The sequence below is a fragment of the Schistocerca serialis genome, chromosome 3, assembly GCF_023864345.2.
Source record: "Schistocerca serialis cubense isolate TAMUIC-IGC-003099 chromosome 3, iqSchSeri2.2, whole genome shotgun sequence".
Taxonomy (NCBI): Eukaryota; Metazoa; Arthropoda; class Insecta; order Orthoptera; family Acrididae; genus Schistocerca; species Schistocerca serialis.
In genome coordinates, this window is record NC_064640.1 from 11,560,305 (window position 1) to 11,576,708 (window position 16,404).

Below are 16,404 nucleotides of genomic sequence, written 5' to 3' on the forward strand. Positions count from 1 at the left end.
TACTAGGATTCTTGAAGTATTTATTTGGCTCTATTAGCAAAGCCAGCCCTTAATTCCAAAATAATTACCAGGTTGTCAAAAAAAATTGTATAACTGTATCTGTTAATTTCAATATTTAAACAAATAATTTAGCCTATCCTTTCTGTTAGAAGGAACTGTTGAAAAGAAGGAATTTTTCGATGTATTCAGTTAATTCAATGAGTTACGTTTTAATAGTAATTTCTGTAACTTAAAACATCTAACAATGTGTAGTTTCAGTGCCTATTATTGTGAGGATATATAGACGCCCGATTTTTGGACCCAAGACAGTCAGTCCATGGCCGAACAACAACTTAACAGTGGAATAAGTTTAACACAAATAGGCCATGTGTTAGAACAATTAATGACAATGTCTGTCTAATTTATTTGAGTGTCCCACGTACCACATTATTCAGCAAAAACTGTGAACTGTGTGGTTAGGTTTTTACTGCTCATAGATGTTCAACAGCAAACTATTGTAGCAGTATGCTGATGTTGCCTGCAACCTATTAACGAGGCTTATCAACATTTGCCAATAGTGAACTGGCCATATAATTGTGTAATATTGGGGGATTGTGAACAGTGAAAGTAAATAAATGCAATTGTGCAACTGTCAGCTACATCATTTACAGTTGTCAGTCTTTAACTTCCACCCCCCCCCCCCCCCCCAGTTTTTCAGCTAGTATAACAATGTAGTATGTCAACACCAAGGACTATCAACGAAGAAATAAAGCAGTCTAACATTGCAGTAGCACTGAGAGGTGTCTTGTAAGCAGTTCACAGAGCTTCTGCAAACCAAGAAGCTATTTGTTGCATGAATTTTAATGTATTGCAGAGCCCACAATATGGCAACCAACTCTGCAGTGTGTACATGGCATGCAATCAGCAGAGAATACTTTTTGTATCCCCTTTGTGTGTGCAAAAGCATAACCAACCATGTCGTCCACTTTTGACCCATCTGTCTCGGTGCATCTTGAATTGGGGTACTTTTGCCAACTGAACAGAATAAGCACCTGAGAAAGGCGGAGTCAGGATTTTTCTTAGAGCCATGGAAGAGGTCCATTCAAATCACAGGACTGAGTACACACCACTGGGGAGGGGTGGGGGTTGTGAGGTAATGGTCGAGTTGGGGCGCCCTGAAAATATTCTAAGTTCAGAGTTGGCATGGCTGTGCGGGGGCCTTTCGGCAGGCCGAGCTTGTCGGTGGCCACGTTGTGCTGGACATTGGCCGGTGGAAGAAGGGTAACCCCAGCGCATAGTCCAGGCCGACCGCGTGGCTGGGAACTCCACACTGACGCTGTGCTTTGTGTTGATGAAGGAGAGGCCAAAGATGGCGGACTTTGTGAAACCATAATAGCAGACATTTCACAGCACATGTAGAATTTAATAATAGCCAGAGGAATCATGATACCTTAAAAAGAAACATTACCATTATTTGTATGACAATTCTGATGGTGTAATCAGATTTTCAATATCTTTATTAGCTTAAAAGTTTAGTATCTGACTGTAAATTATACAAGTACACCCAGCAATGGATTTCCAAAATCTAAATGGTTGATCCAATTTTGTTGATCGACATGTCTTTAGAAAGCTGTTAGTGTAAACCTAAATTGGTATTAATTACAGGCATGTAACTTGAATAGTACATGAGTTATTGGAGGTCAAGTGGCTGATTATTATCAATTGCTTCAGGCCAAAAGTACTCCTCAGTTACACGAAAAAACAGTAGCAGCAAGCTTATAAATACATTTATTCATCTATGTCTTTGTTTATATCCGATATATACTACTCGTGAAGAAATTGGTTAATATTTACTTTGTTTTAGAAAGCACAGACATTATGCTACTGGTTTACCCTTTGTTTCCATTCCTTTGATATATGTTTATTTGATTTGTTTATGTATTTAATAATGTGAGTTAGAGCATGTTTATGGTCCAGCCGTAGGAATATTTATTTAATTTCAAGTTATTTAAATGTAAATCCAATATTTCGTACGTGTTTCCATATGTTTGCGAGTGAGCGTTGGCTTGGAGACATGGCAGGAGCGCTGTAGCCAATCACAGTGCTCGTTACTATGGTAGGCGACTCCAGTGAATGGAGAGACTGGATGGTAGTGGGGGATGGTGGGGGGGGCACCGGGTCACGGAGAGGCAGAGAAGTGCTGGACAGGAAGCAGCGACGGTCGGTCGCAGGAACTACGTGGAGAGTGGAACAGTTTGCGCGTGGTCGCGGGAGAAAGAAATATTACGTAGTGCCAACTTGTCCACTTGTGAGATTTCTGTGGCTTCTGCAGTGAAGACGTTGTATGCGTTTAGAAGTGAATATCTTGCGAGCTATGTTGTTGTTCATAACTAATTACGTGAAGTAGGAATCTATTGTTTCACTGTTATTCAACTTAGATTTTATTTAATTGCTGCACCATCGACACCAATAAGTGTTTTGCAGTAATAAACGGCATTCTAAAAGGTACTTCTGCTATCGTACTCATCATTTAAAGTCATTAATAATAGTACCTGCTGGTTTTATTTAATTGCAATCTTTCATTTGAAAATTTTTATGTCACATTCAAAATTCACAATTGACGAGTGACAGGAATCTTCAACCATTCGATTCATGTGTATATTCATATTGTATACTGTAGACTCAGCAGTATTTGGCTTGTAATGTGGCAACTATGTATCCCAACCCCTAGACAATGAAACCAGCCAAAACATTCAATATTTCAACTCTGAGTCAGAGGGTACGTAGTTGAGGGCCACACAATTTTTTAATTTATAGCCTGCAGGGTGTATTATATGTATACACGTAAAAGGGAGCAGCTGGAGGTCCTTGCACAGAGCGTCCAGTCATGCACATGCTGGTCTGCCCATTTTTAGGTGGTTTGTAAACAGTCTGAACTGTTGACTGTGGAACAGAGTTGACTGACATGGATTGGTTATGCATCTGGGATACATCTGGTAACCATGTTAACTTACTGGTAAAAAAAAAAAGGCCTAAAAATGGAAAGTTACAACTTAAAGTAACTGGTTACTAAGGTAATGCTTTGGGTGAGGATGCACAGTGCTGATTTAACAAAAGTGCACGACGTGAGTTTTCGTGAGAGAAAATATATATCCATTTCATCACCCAGTTATGTACTTTCTGTACGGACCCCTGAAGTTGGCTTCTCAGCAGTGCACTATGACAGGGCTATAACACAGGTGGAGATCATCCAAATACAGTGACAGTGAGTTTGTGGGTCTCACTGCAGTCATGATACGATTGATTGTGATGGTAAAGAGGGTCACACTCAGAACCGGTCCATGAGGAATCTATGTTTCATGTACATAGTGGCTGCTGAGGGCTGAACCTATCTGGGCACGGAACAGTTGGAGGGGTAGGAAATTCTGAATAAAAATGGGTAAGTAACCACAAAAACCCCACTCATGCAAAGCAGACAGGATGTGATGTCGTCAGGCAATATTTTACCCCTTTTGCTGTCCAAAAAACCCGCAAATCAGGTGTTGACTGTGTGCAAAAGCAATGCGCACTGCAGATTCCAGGTGAATTACTTGGTCTGTGGTGGATCAGAGTGCCTGAAACATACTTTTAATTGTGTTAAATGTCCTTTGGCTTCCCGGCACCAAAACAGTCATAGGTTGAGAATTTTTCCAAATAATTTATAGAGCCTGTTCATTAGAGAGACTGGTCAATAACTAGTCAAAACAAAGGGTCTTTTCCCTGTTTTGAGAAAGGAATAATAATACCCTCCCACCAGTGACAGGAAAACTCCCTTTCCTACCAAATAAATTTGGAAGACCTGAGGACATGTTTTATGCTGTTGTTGCTAAGGTGTTTAAGCATTTGATTGTGGATTTTATCAGATCCAGTGATTCTGCCCCAACGCTCTGCTAAAGCACTGTGGAACTCCCATACACTAAATGGAAGGATAAGTAGTTTCGCTTAGCCTGGCATTCTGGATCAGGAAATTGGGATGGTAGTTACTGCATGGGGACACTTTGGCAAAGTGTACTGCGAGACATTCAACAACAACTGTGGGATAAGTACAGATGTTGCCATTCTTTGAGATGCCAAGAACTACTACGGATGACGCGTGGCCTCAAATGCGACAGAGTTTAGTCCATGCTCAAGACAATTTGGTGTGGGCTCTCTTAGATGATATATACTGCTCCCAACACTCCTGCATTCTTTTTTTTAATTAAATGCCTTGCCTTCATCCGAAGTCTCTTGAATGCTGTTAAATGTTCCACAAAAGGATAGTGTTTCTGTCATTAAAGTGCCCTTCAATGTTCTCTCACAGAATGGAGCAGCAGGATTCAGTTCAACTTCAGATTTACCTTCTTGTCCTTGTGAGATTTCCGTTTCTGAGGATTTTCCTGTCTTCAGTTCTGGGACAGAAGAGGATCCTTTTTTTTTTTCTACAACACAAAGACTGTGGCTCTTTCCACCAATGGCTGGTGGTAGGCTGCTAGTCTGCTTCATCCTGGGAGGGAGGTACCTTGGCAGGTATCCTCTTCTTTGGTGATGCAGGAGGAGGACAAGCCATCTCTGGCTACATTGGCGGGTTTCTTTACCACTGGTGCTGCAGGTTTGGGGGTCAAGGGAGCTGATGCCTCCTCTCCTGACTGAAAAACGGGCACTGACATGTAGCTATAGCAAGGAGTTAATGTCCGAGATCTCTTCATCATACTGAAAGTGGATTTTTACACAATATTTGCCAGTATGATGATGTATCAATTGTGTGGAGTTGTTTAAACTTTTTCTTAGCACCTTGATAAGCCAGATGGTCATGTGTTTCATATTCCTGGATTTTCTTCTCCCTCTTGAAACTGTACACATTGGCAAATGAGGAGGGTGGTGTTTTGTGTAGTTTACACATGTAGGGAGTTTGCAAAGTCTGTCCTTACATGTTGTCCTTCCATATACCCCAAAAGTAGTCTCATCAGTGCAACTGGAGGACATGTGCCTGTAACTCGGCACCTATACTGTCTCATACGAGGAGGAAAATATGGTTTGACATCACGCCTATAAACCACGACTCAAGTTTCCTAGGTAAAACATTTCAATTGACCGCTAGGTTAAAAGCTACAGTGTCCATTGCTTATCCTTAGGTCCTCTCTGAATGTGACAAACAAAATTTACTCTGCACTGCTCCCAGTTAGCACACAGTTCTCCATTTGTTTGTAGTGTTAGGTCCTAATGGAAGATCATGCATTCAATCCCGCTGAGTTTGTTATGACTAGAGTTGGTAACTGGTACATCTGCAAGCTTGACGGAGACCTGAAGAGCCTGTGATTGTTTTGTTCAACAGAGATTCATTTCTCATTTTCTCGACTGCAGCAAATCTCCCAGCCTATCTCAATACTTTTAATGAAAGCCAGTGTCTTTATTGATTCTCCATCAGTTCTGGAGCAACCAAGAACTGGGCAGACTGTCCACCTTCATTTCTCCTTGCCTGAATCTTATCCCATTGCATGACCAAAGACAGAAACACTATGGCATTTTAAGCCTTTTAAATGATATCTTGTTTTCCATCTGCTGAGATGGTCATATTGGCATGGCCACTGGCATGGGTTAGTTTGATCTGTTTCATTACAGATTATCTGCCCTGTTAGCACCCACTCCAATCCCAAGTTCTCCCCATAGGTACCACACTGCCACAGCACAGGCTACCTGGCATTGTGATGTGGTGGTCAGGTGAAGATGCCCAGCCTCAACATAGAACACCTGATGGTCTCTGTGCCCTATGACAACCCAGTCAGTCCACACTGGATGCTGGTCAAACACGTGAGTAGATGGGCTTGTATGCAGGATGGGCACGCTGCATGGGATGGAGGTGGTTTAACAGGGTGTGATGCCTGCAACCATGCAGGATTCCAGCCCAACTGACCCCACTGACAAGGGTAGACTGAAATCACAAGGATGCCTTGCAAGGCATGCTTGAGTTTTGAAGGTGTGATCCAGCCACTCAGCCTCTTATGTTCGAGGCACAGTGAAAGGAGGCACTGGTCGGATGGTCAATGCAATTTCAACAACAAAAAGGCCTTGAACTGAGTCAATGTGAACTGGAACCCGTTATCCAGCACAGGGTGCAACATGCCCCTCAATAACAAAAATCCTCTCAAGGGCAAGAATGGTAGTAGGTGTAGTGGTGGATGATGTGTGCCACAAATGGAAATTAGGAGAGGGCATCCATCACTAGCAACCACACAGCACTTCAAAATGGCTCTGCAAAACTGATGTGGACCCTATCCCAAGAGTGTTCAGTTAAGGACCGTGGTGAAAAACTTGAGCTGGACACACTTTATCATGCGAGCAGGCATCGATGCCTGTCCAGTAAACGTGTTGCCTGGTCAATACCTCCATGCACGTCATCCTTCAATGCAATGTGTAAAGGAGCCAGAGGATGCTGGGCTGGAGTGAGATTCAAATAATGACCTGGCAGACATGAGTCTTCTGTGGCCAATGTAGAAACTCCATATAGGGTATTGACCCAGTAACGTAACACAAAATAATTGTGAAATGTGGTCTGGCCAACACTTCTGGACTGCCAACGACCTTGCACACCACTTCTGGGAATTAATTCAATGCTGTTTACAGCTGTTGATCCAGGGCAAAAGAAACACTTTCCTTGTGATCGAATTACATGTTGGGGCCAACAGGGAGGCAGGACAAGGGCGTCTGTGTTGGCATGTTTGGAAGTAGAGCAAAAATGGATTTTAGTAATGATACTAACTCAAAAATACCGTTCAGTGCTGCAGACGCTGTGCCATTGTATCTGGGAGCTTAGACCAATGTCCGAACGAGGAAACCAAACATTTGCGGGCAGACAGCAGGTGAAATTTGTTGCCATACAAACATAGACAAAACTTCTTGACTCCAGTAATGATTGTAAAAGCCTCCTGCTCAATTTGGGAGTAGCTGAGCTGTGCAGCATTCAACGTTTTGGAGGCAAAGGCAATTGGCTGCTTTAAACCATTTAACAACTTGTGGGACAAAACTGTCACATTGCCTTAGTGAGTTGCCTCCATCACAAATGTTAATGGCAGATCTGGCATATATGGCATCAGACAGAGCCATCTTGAGCCCCCTTGAAAGTGCTAAAAAGCCTGATGACAGCTGACTGACCACACAAATCTGGTGCCCTTCTTGTGCAGCTGATAGACAGGAGACAGTTTGCATCAGTTGAGGAATGAACTTGACATAGTGCATGATTTTCCCCAGAAATGACTGCAACTTTTTAAGGTTAGTGGGGGGCTGCCATTTTCATAAACAAGCTGAAGTGTTCACACATGGGAGTGATACTCTTATGGCTAAATATGTGCACAAGATATTTGATGTGGGGGCAAAGAAACTGCACTCTTCTAACTGACAGCATAAAAAATTTTCCTGGAGCCATTGAAAAATCTATTCATGATTCTTGTAAAGTTTCCCGTGTGTTGGCCCTGTAACAATATCACCCAAATAGTTAACAGTGAGGAATACTGTGAAACAATTGTTCTAAATAATTTTGGAAAATGGCAGATGCAATCACTACCCCAAACAGTAGGGAATTGTACATGAATAAGCCAAATGGTGTATTTAAAACTAGAGACTGATGGGAAGCGTCATCAAAGGCAGTTGGAAATAAACATCCTTTCATATTTTTTTGAATAATACTGGCCTGCTGTCAGTTTAGACAACGACTCTTGTGGGTGAGACAGGCAATAAAGATCGGTGCTAGACTGAGAATTAATAGTAGACTTAAAATCGCTGCAAATATGTAATGACCCATTCTGCTTTTAATGACCACCATAGGGGCAAAGCTAAGGGCAGTATCAACTTACTTCATCAAAATATCAGGGGAATAAAGAATAAAGTAGATGAGCTATTAGCATGTTTAGATGATCTCAAAAATAAAAATGAGATTGATATACTCTGTCTGTCTGAACACCATGTAACTGTGGGGATAGATACTGTCAGTATAAATGGGTATAACTTAGCATCTTTTAGATCTAGGATGGATAAAGGAGTAGTTGCCATTTTCATAAGAAAGGGTATAAATACAGAGCTGTAGAAGTAAGCAAATTTTGTGTTGATCAGCACTTTTGAGGTTTGTGCATGTGAACTTCAGCTAGGTAGTATTGATATTAGCAACAGTGTACAGGTCCCCATTAGGAGACTGGGAGCTGTTCATAAAAAAGTTTGACTCCCTATTATGCTGTCTGTCAGACAAAGAGAAGAAGTTATTAACCTGTGGTGATTTCAATGTTAACTTCCTAAGTAATTCTGATAGGAAAAGTGAACTAGAAGTGTTATTAACAACATGTAACTTAGAATCAGTGGCCAATTTCCCTACACGTATAGCTCAAGACAGCAGCACTGTAATAGATAATGTATTTGTACAGAAAGAGGATGTAAAACAAACACATGCTTTCCCTGTGGTAAATGGATTATCAGACCATCATGCACAACTGATTAACTTATAAAACCTAATGGGGTGTTCAGTTCACAAACCATGAAAGTGAAAGTCTGAGGTTGCTCAACCCGGTATCTACAGAGCACTTCAGAGTGAGTTTAAGAAATGTCAATTGGGGAGACGTATATAATGAGCCAAATGCTAATGATAAATGCAACATATTTCTTGATAAATTTATATTCCTTTTTGAACATTGTTTCCCAAATAAAATTACTGAATGTAACACCACACACTTTTCAATGAAATCTTTGATTACTACAGGTATGAAAGTGTCTTCAGAAAGAAAAAGAAAACTGTATGAGACAGCAAGAACTAGTAAAGATACAGAAGTAGTTTTACACTATGAAAATTATTGTAACATACTGAGAAAAGTTGTAAGGAAATCAAGAAATAAGTATGTAAGAGAAGAAATTAACAAATAAAATAAAATAAATATAGAATGTTGTTAGAAGGGAGACAGGAAAAGTAACCACTGGGGTAGGTAGCATTACTATGAAGGAGAAAGAGACCATCCTAACCAACAGTACACAAGTAGCTAATGTATTTAACAACCATTTCTTAAGTGTAGGAGAAAAAATTGGTGAGAACAGTTCAAAAGAAAAAGCCAGGCAGTACATGGAAGAGCCTGTTTTGAAAAAATTTAGTCAGATTAAGTTTCACCTAACAACCTCTTGCGAAATAAGTAAAATTATTAAATCTTTGAAAAATAAATGTTCTGTTGGAGTATATGACATCTCTAATAAGATATTAAAACAACGTGGAGCAATTACAGCTGATGTTCTGAATCACATATGTAATGCATCACTAACTCAAGGTATTTTCCCAGACAGGTTAAGATATGCCATAGTCAGGATTGTCTACAAAAAAAGGGACACCACAGATGTCAATAATTATCGGCCAGTATCCATGCTTACAGCATTTTCAAAAATCTTTGAGAAAGTAATGTACTCAAGAGTGGGTAGCCATCTCAACAGTAACGGGATACTTAGTAAATCACGGTTTGGATTTCAAAACTACGGTTACACTGAGAGAGCAATATACAATTTCATTGTCCACATAATAGAGTCTTTAAACAGTAAAATGTCACTAATAGGAATTTTCTGTGACTTGTCCAGAGCATTTGATTTTGTGAACAATGACATTGTGTTACAGAAATTACAATTCTATGGCATAAATGGAATAGCATGTGAGTGGCTTAAGTCATACCTACAGAACAGGAAACAAAAAGTTTCTTTATAAGGGTGAAGTGATTTATTTAAATAAGTTTGCCACTTCATCTAACTGGGGTAAATTTACATTAAGTGTTCCACAGGGTTCTATCATTGGTCCCCTTCTGTTCTTGATATACGTGAACGACATCCCTGAAACAAGAAGCTGAAATGACACTGTTTGCTGATGATACAAGCATCATTATTAATCCAATAAAAGAAACTCCAATTGAAAATGATGCAAATAAAGTCTTTGGAAAATTCATTAATTGGTTTTCTGCAAATGGGCTTGCTCTAAACTTTGAAAAAACACAGTACATCTAATTTTCTGCTGCAAAAAGTACAGTTCCTTCAATAAATATAACACATCAACAGATGTCAGTAGACAGGGTAGAGCATACTAAGTTTTTGTGTGTATATATATGGATGAGAATCTTACTTGGGAAATTCATATTTTGGATCTTCTAAAGCGACTAGATTCAGCAACTTTTGCAATCAGAATAATTGTCAACTTTGAGGACGTAGAAATTAGTAAGCTAACATACTTTGCATACTTTCACTCTCTGGTGCCATACGGAAGAATATTTTGGGGTAACTCAACATTTAGACTGCTCGAAAGAAAGTGGTTAGCATAATGTGTGGGGTTCATAGTCGCACATCTTGTAGGAAATCTTTTTCAAAGATTGGGAATTCCTACAACAGCCTCACAGTACATTTATTCACTAATGAAATTTATTCTCAGCAACATGGATCAGTTTAAAAACAACATTGACATTCATGATTATAATACCAGAAAAATGAAAGACTTACACTACCCTTTACTCAACCTATCTTTGACACAGAGGGGGGTAAAATATGCTGCTATAAAATTTTTTGACAAATTACCAGATGAAATAAAATGTCTGACAGACATCAGTAATAGCTTCAAAAATAAATAGAAATCATATCTCCTTGACAACTCCTTGTATACCATAGATGAATTCTTGAATAGGAATAAATAAATCTATTAATATAGTATATGCATGTTGTGCTATTTAAGGGAATGGGATAAATAGAAATATTAATCTTTAACACTGTATTGTAATATATATTAAAAATCTTGTATCATATGTGCATTTCTTGTGCACTTGACACATTCCACACCATACTAACTAACTAACTAACTAACTAACTAACTAACTAGCCCATTGACTGGTGGAAACTGGAGAAATAATGCCTTGGTCCTGGAGCAATGCGACTATCACCCGAACAGCCGCATGAACTGCAAGCTTGGCAAAATTCACATAACACTTCAGAGAAATGCGAGCCGTAAAGTTACAAGCACATTCGGGGATTGGTTTAAGTATCTCTTTACATGAAGTGCACATGGCATCAAGATCAGAAAAAGGCACTGTGGTTGGCAATAAATTAACTTGGTTCTCTACTACGACCCAAAACTGGTAAAATCGTCGTAAGCCGGAAATGTTAGTAGCATTCTGGAACCACACCACTAACAAGGAGAGGTCCCCACGGGTAGGAATGACTTTCTGAAACCATCGTATGGCGGTGTCGGTTAGGGATCCCAGGTATCCCATGCTGCAGGCTTTCATCAAAGTGAGTGCCTTGTTCGAGAGTAATCAATGACAGATAATTTTGCGTGTTACTCTAGGGCCTTATAATCAACACAGTTACTTCAAGTGGTCATGTAGTGTAGTGGTTAAAGTATGTAGTTGATACGATGAAGGTGGTGTGTTCGAATACAGGTAGAAGTGACTTTGATCATTATTTTTATTCTGTTAATTGGTTCAAATGTATTTTTTTATTTCTAATTCTTTGCCATATCATTTTAATGTTAATACTATCATTTTAATGTTAATACTATAATTTTTATTTGCTCTCATTTCACTTTTGTAGCACTCATTCTACATTTTGAATCTTTGTCCATGTGATATTAATTATTCTTACTTCATGTGGTGCAATATTTAATAGTTCAAAAATACCTATTCCTTGATTTAACAACAAAAGGTAAAATATGGTATCAATATTCATACTGATTGTGCAATAGTCACAAAAATTTATTTTTTGTTGAGATGTGTACATTTTATTGGATGGTAATCATCATACAAACAAGTAAAACAAATTCTTCGCATGCCACAGAAACAATATAAACACCATCTTTCTACATTCACATTATTTCTTCAACAAATTCGAAGGTAAGCAAACTTCAGTAACATTATGAAACACTGTTTCTTCATGCCAGGCATAGTGTATCATATTACTAAAAGCTGGTGCACCAATGAGTTGAATGGATTTTGACTGCAAATTCATATTTAGCAATTCTGCATTTATCTTTAAGTAATTCAGATGTGCTCTTAGTGTTTTTATCAGATTTTTCACCTAACAATAAAAATATACATCACATGGCTGACGTGGGAGATAGTGACTGCAATAACATGGATGAAAATATAAAATGATAGAACAGAAGAAATTAAATCAAAGTTAATACATATAAATTATTAATATCCCAAGTAAAAAGGGTCCCAATGAAGAATGAATGATAGAAAGAAAAAGTGAGAGCAAATAAAAATGTAAATACGATGATCAAATTGACACAGCAAAGGATTACAAATTTAAAAAAATAAAATAATAATAATAATAATAATAATAAATAAAAAAAATAAAAAATATTAAAGTAATTTCAATTAAGATTTAAAAATAAAAATTTAGTATCCTCTGATTGAATTTGAAACGACCATCTTCAGCAGCTCAGCTATGTGCTGTAACCACAATGTTACACCACTGCTTGAAATAACTTTGTTACTTTTAAGGTTCCAGAGTAACATGAAAATTTTTTTCCATCAATTATTTGCGAACAAGGACCCAGTTTAATGAAAACCTGTAGGATGTGACACCTGGGACCGTAACCCACATCACTCGTGGTTTCAAAAAGGCCATCCCCTACCTGGGGGCCTCTTCCTGTAAGAAGATACTGGGCCCATTGCAGCAGAGGCTAACTGAGCCTGCTCACTGATTAAAGACATTGCAGAGCTGTCGTCTAGTTGGAATTCCACTGACTGGACGATTCGCATCGGGTCCAATCTGAGCCTCCACGGTAGCACGGAAACTGCAGACTCTGCAGCCGTAATGAAGCAGACAGCAATGTCGTCCACAGGTCACAGCCGAGTATGCAGTGAACAGACCACTCGCCGACACACGACGGCCATGTAACCACTACTGCCATAGGCCCAGCCGTCCGTCGCACGGTGTTGGCATCCACTTCTGGTGTGACTACTGCTGCAGTCAGGGTCGGACGGGAGATTCTTTGACGTACATTGTGGTGCTGAGGAGGGAAGTTGATTCTGCCCCACCTGATTAAAAAGAAGGGTAAACCAATGCTGCTGCAAAGGGAGCAGAAGAATTGATGTAAGAAAAAGGAAAAGGACACCAGTGATCTGTATGTTTGTGAACTCGAGTGAGACTTAGAAGCAGAATTAGAGGATGAGTCAGTGACAACTAACAACTCTGGAAAACTGAATTTCATTTGAAAACACATGCTGAGCTGCAGAAGCAACCTTGAAAGATTTATCAATTTTAAGCACTTCATCCAAGACTTGCATCAGACTTGGTTGCGACCCCTTCCCCCTCCAGGTTGTCGTGTGCAAAAATAATGATGAAAACTCCAGTCTCCCGACAGCATTACACATTCTGTGTAACAATACTGAAACTGCGTAACTGTACTTGCCATCTACTTAGCAATTACTTTGCTCCAAGATTTATTTCTTGAACTCCAAAAGAAAAGAAAAACAGAAAAATCTTATTTTTTGTGAACTGACCTGCACACCAGCAAAAGCAGCCTGAAGTGAGTCAATCCAAGATGTCTGTATAGCACCACTGTACATATCGACATTTACGTAAAGTGGATGGTCACCGACACCTCTATTGCAATGAGGACGCCTGGAAAAATAAAAATATGTTTATGTGATTCAGACTGTGAACTAGTAATTTTTAAGGTCAGTAGAATTAAGTCCTCAGAAGCAGTTTTGGGATTTGTAAGACATTGTAATTTTACATGTAACTTCCAATACAAACAAATGAATTAATGAGCCTAAAAGTGTTTGTGTTATGCATATAAAGGTGGAAAAACAAGCCACAAATTACACTGGTCAACACTCATTTTCTTGCCAAGGATATTTGAGTGGCTTTAGGATGGGTTAGTGATGCTGAGGACGAATATAGCAACCATTTATGCAGTTTGGCTCTAGTTTTTGAGATAATGCATGATTTATTCAAAAAATTAGAAAAAATTGCTAATACTGAACTCGAGCGCTACAAACTACAATGAAAAAAGAAAATAATCTTTATAAATAGCTTCTATGAAAACCTGATAGGCATTTGTCCACGTATAAAACATAATTGAAAAGTTTCTCTATAAGTATATCATTTTCCGTCCATGACGAACCGCTTCCTGCACGCTTTCCTTTTATAGGTCTCTTCAGAACAGTCACGTTGCAGATTCCAGCAATAATCTGCCATCATATGCCTGTCCCATCTTCCTTTATATCTTTCCTCTATTCCTTTCATATCTTGATGGAACCGCTCTCCTTGTTCCTCACTGAAATCACCTAGATTACGAGGAAATCGATCCAAGTGGCTGTGAAGGAAGTGCAATTTTATGCTCATGTTAGCTCCTAAGTTTTGAAAGTTAGTGAGCATGTTTTTGACCAGTTCCTCGTAATTGGGAGCTTTATGATTGCCCAAAAAACATTTTACAACAGCGAAAAACTGTTCCAGGCCGATGCTTCAGTGACAGTCATGACACTTGTAAAATTGGTATCGTTGATGAGCCTGCGAATTTGAGGACCATCAAATATTCCTGCCTTAAGTTTTTCACTACTGAGTCCAGGGAACGTATTGCAGATGTATGTGAAGCAATTACCATTTCTGTCTAAAGCTTTGGTGAATTGCTTCATTAGTCCTAACTTAATATGTAATGGTGGAAGAACAATCTCGTCCCTACTAACCAGAGGTTCATTAATGATGTTTGCTTCACCAACAGCCATATGTTCCCTTGGAGGCCATGTTTTCTGCTTCCAATGTTCGTGCTTTGCCCTACTATCCCACATGCAGATAAAACATGGGTGCTTTGTGTATCCACTTTGTTGTCCAAGCAAGAAGTTCACCATTTTCAAATCAACACAAATCAACCACTGGTGCTGCATATACTGAATTTTCTGCAGAACCATCTTGATGTTAGCATATGCTTCACAAAGTTTTGTTGAGTGGGCAATTGGAATAGATGCGTAACGATTGCCATTGTGTAGGAGAACACATTTTAAACTTCTAGTGGAACTGTCTATGAAGAGACGCCAGTCCTCTGGTCTATATTCCGGCAGCCCCAATTCAAGTAAAAGTCCAGGTATATTGCTGCAATACACTATAACCTCTTCTTGGTTGAAGTATGGAAGAAGGTTTTCTTCTCTCGTCCGGTAAGCTGTTATTTTAACACTTGGATGAAGACAGTTCTTTTCCTTAAGCCTGGATGCTAAGAGTTCTGATGCTTGCTTTGAAAGATTGAGTTCTCGTATCAAGTCACTGAGCTCCTTCTGGTCGAACTGCTGGGGTTGTGTCTCACGTCCTTCGTATTCCGAACCACTACTTGTACATTCCTCGCCGTGCACATCATCATCTGATGATGTTAGCGTGGGTAATGTTGTGAAGGTTGGTACAGGAACGTTGTTGCTGTGCACCACCAGTCTTCTTGCTGACTCCAAATCAGGATATTCCCACTTTCGTTTTTTGAACCTATTAAAACCTTTCACATTAACAATGCAAAAATAGCAATCATCTGTATGGTTCTTCTGCTCTCGCCATACCATAGGCACTCCGAAGTTTAAGCTTTTCCTTTTTCGTTTTGTCCACTGCCGTAAGCACTCCACACAGCATTTACAAACTTTATGGGGTGCCCACGCCTTGTCTTGATCTCCAAGTTTAATTCCGAAATATGCCAGATACGCTTCCTTCACAAAAGGAGTGATATTCTTCCTATTCTTTTGAAGAACGTATTCACCACAAATGTAGCAGAACTCATCTGGATGGTTCACGCAAAGACGGCGTGAAGAACTCACGTTTTCCTAAAACAAAATTGCACAAATACTACATATTATGCAGAACTTATTTGCATGTCAATCACATCCAACAAACATCATTAATTTTTTTGTGTGAAATGAATACTCACCTCTTATTTGCTACGTCACGATGAAAAGGTTCTATCTCCTTGAAGCTGCACTGCACATGTGTGTGACTTTCGACCATCGCCATTTTTCTTGTTTACACTGAACGCTACCTATCGGCTGTTGCGGGGATTACCTCGGCCAACAAATGAATGTCGAGTACCGCCGAATTCAAATCTGCACAACCCTCAATATCTTCAACACACGCACCGCACAACAGGACTGAACACATGCTGACAGTGTGATGTTTGCATGATGTAATCCTCAACCACACAGATGCACTCCCTGAGCACAATTGTTTAATAAAGATATGGTACAATATCACTAATTAAAAAACAGGTAGCAAATACATTACACCATATATGGACCCTGCAGTCGATATTATCCACATGAAACTCTCATTTCCACAAATAACCTATATCTCAAAAACCAGAGCCAATTTGGAATAAGTACAAATATACTCGGAATGAGTATCATAACAATATCCCATTTTCGTTCAAACTTCCCTGGC

The 16,404-nt window shown here is 39.4% G+C and overlaps 1 protein-coding gene across 2 annotated transcripts in view; it reads right to left on the reverse strand.

Moving 5' to 3' along the window:
- LOC126469670 (ER degradation-enhancing alpha-mannosidase-like protein 1) overlaps positions 1–16,404 on the reverse strand; it is a 201,057-nt gene that overhangs the window by 47,608 nt on the left and 137,045 nt on the right. For both annotated transcript variants that reach the window (XM_050096819.1, XM_050096820.1), the window contains exon 6: positions 13,497–13,617. In XM_050096819.1, coding sequence (XP_049952776.1) covers positions 13,497–13,617 — 121 coding nt within the window. The remainder of the gene's footprint in view (positions 1–13,496; positions 13,618–16,404) is intronic.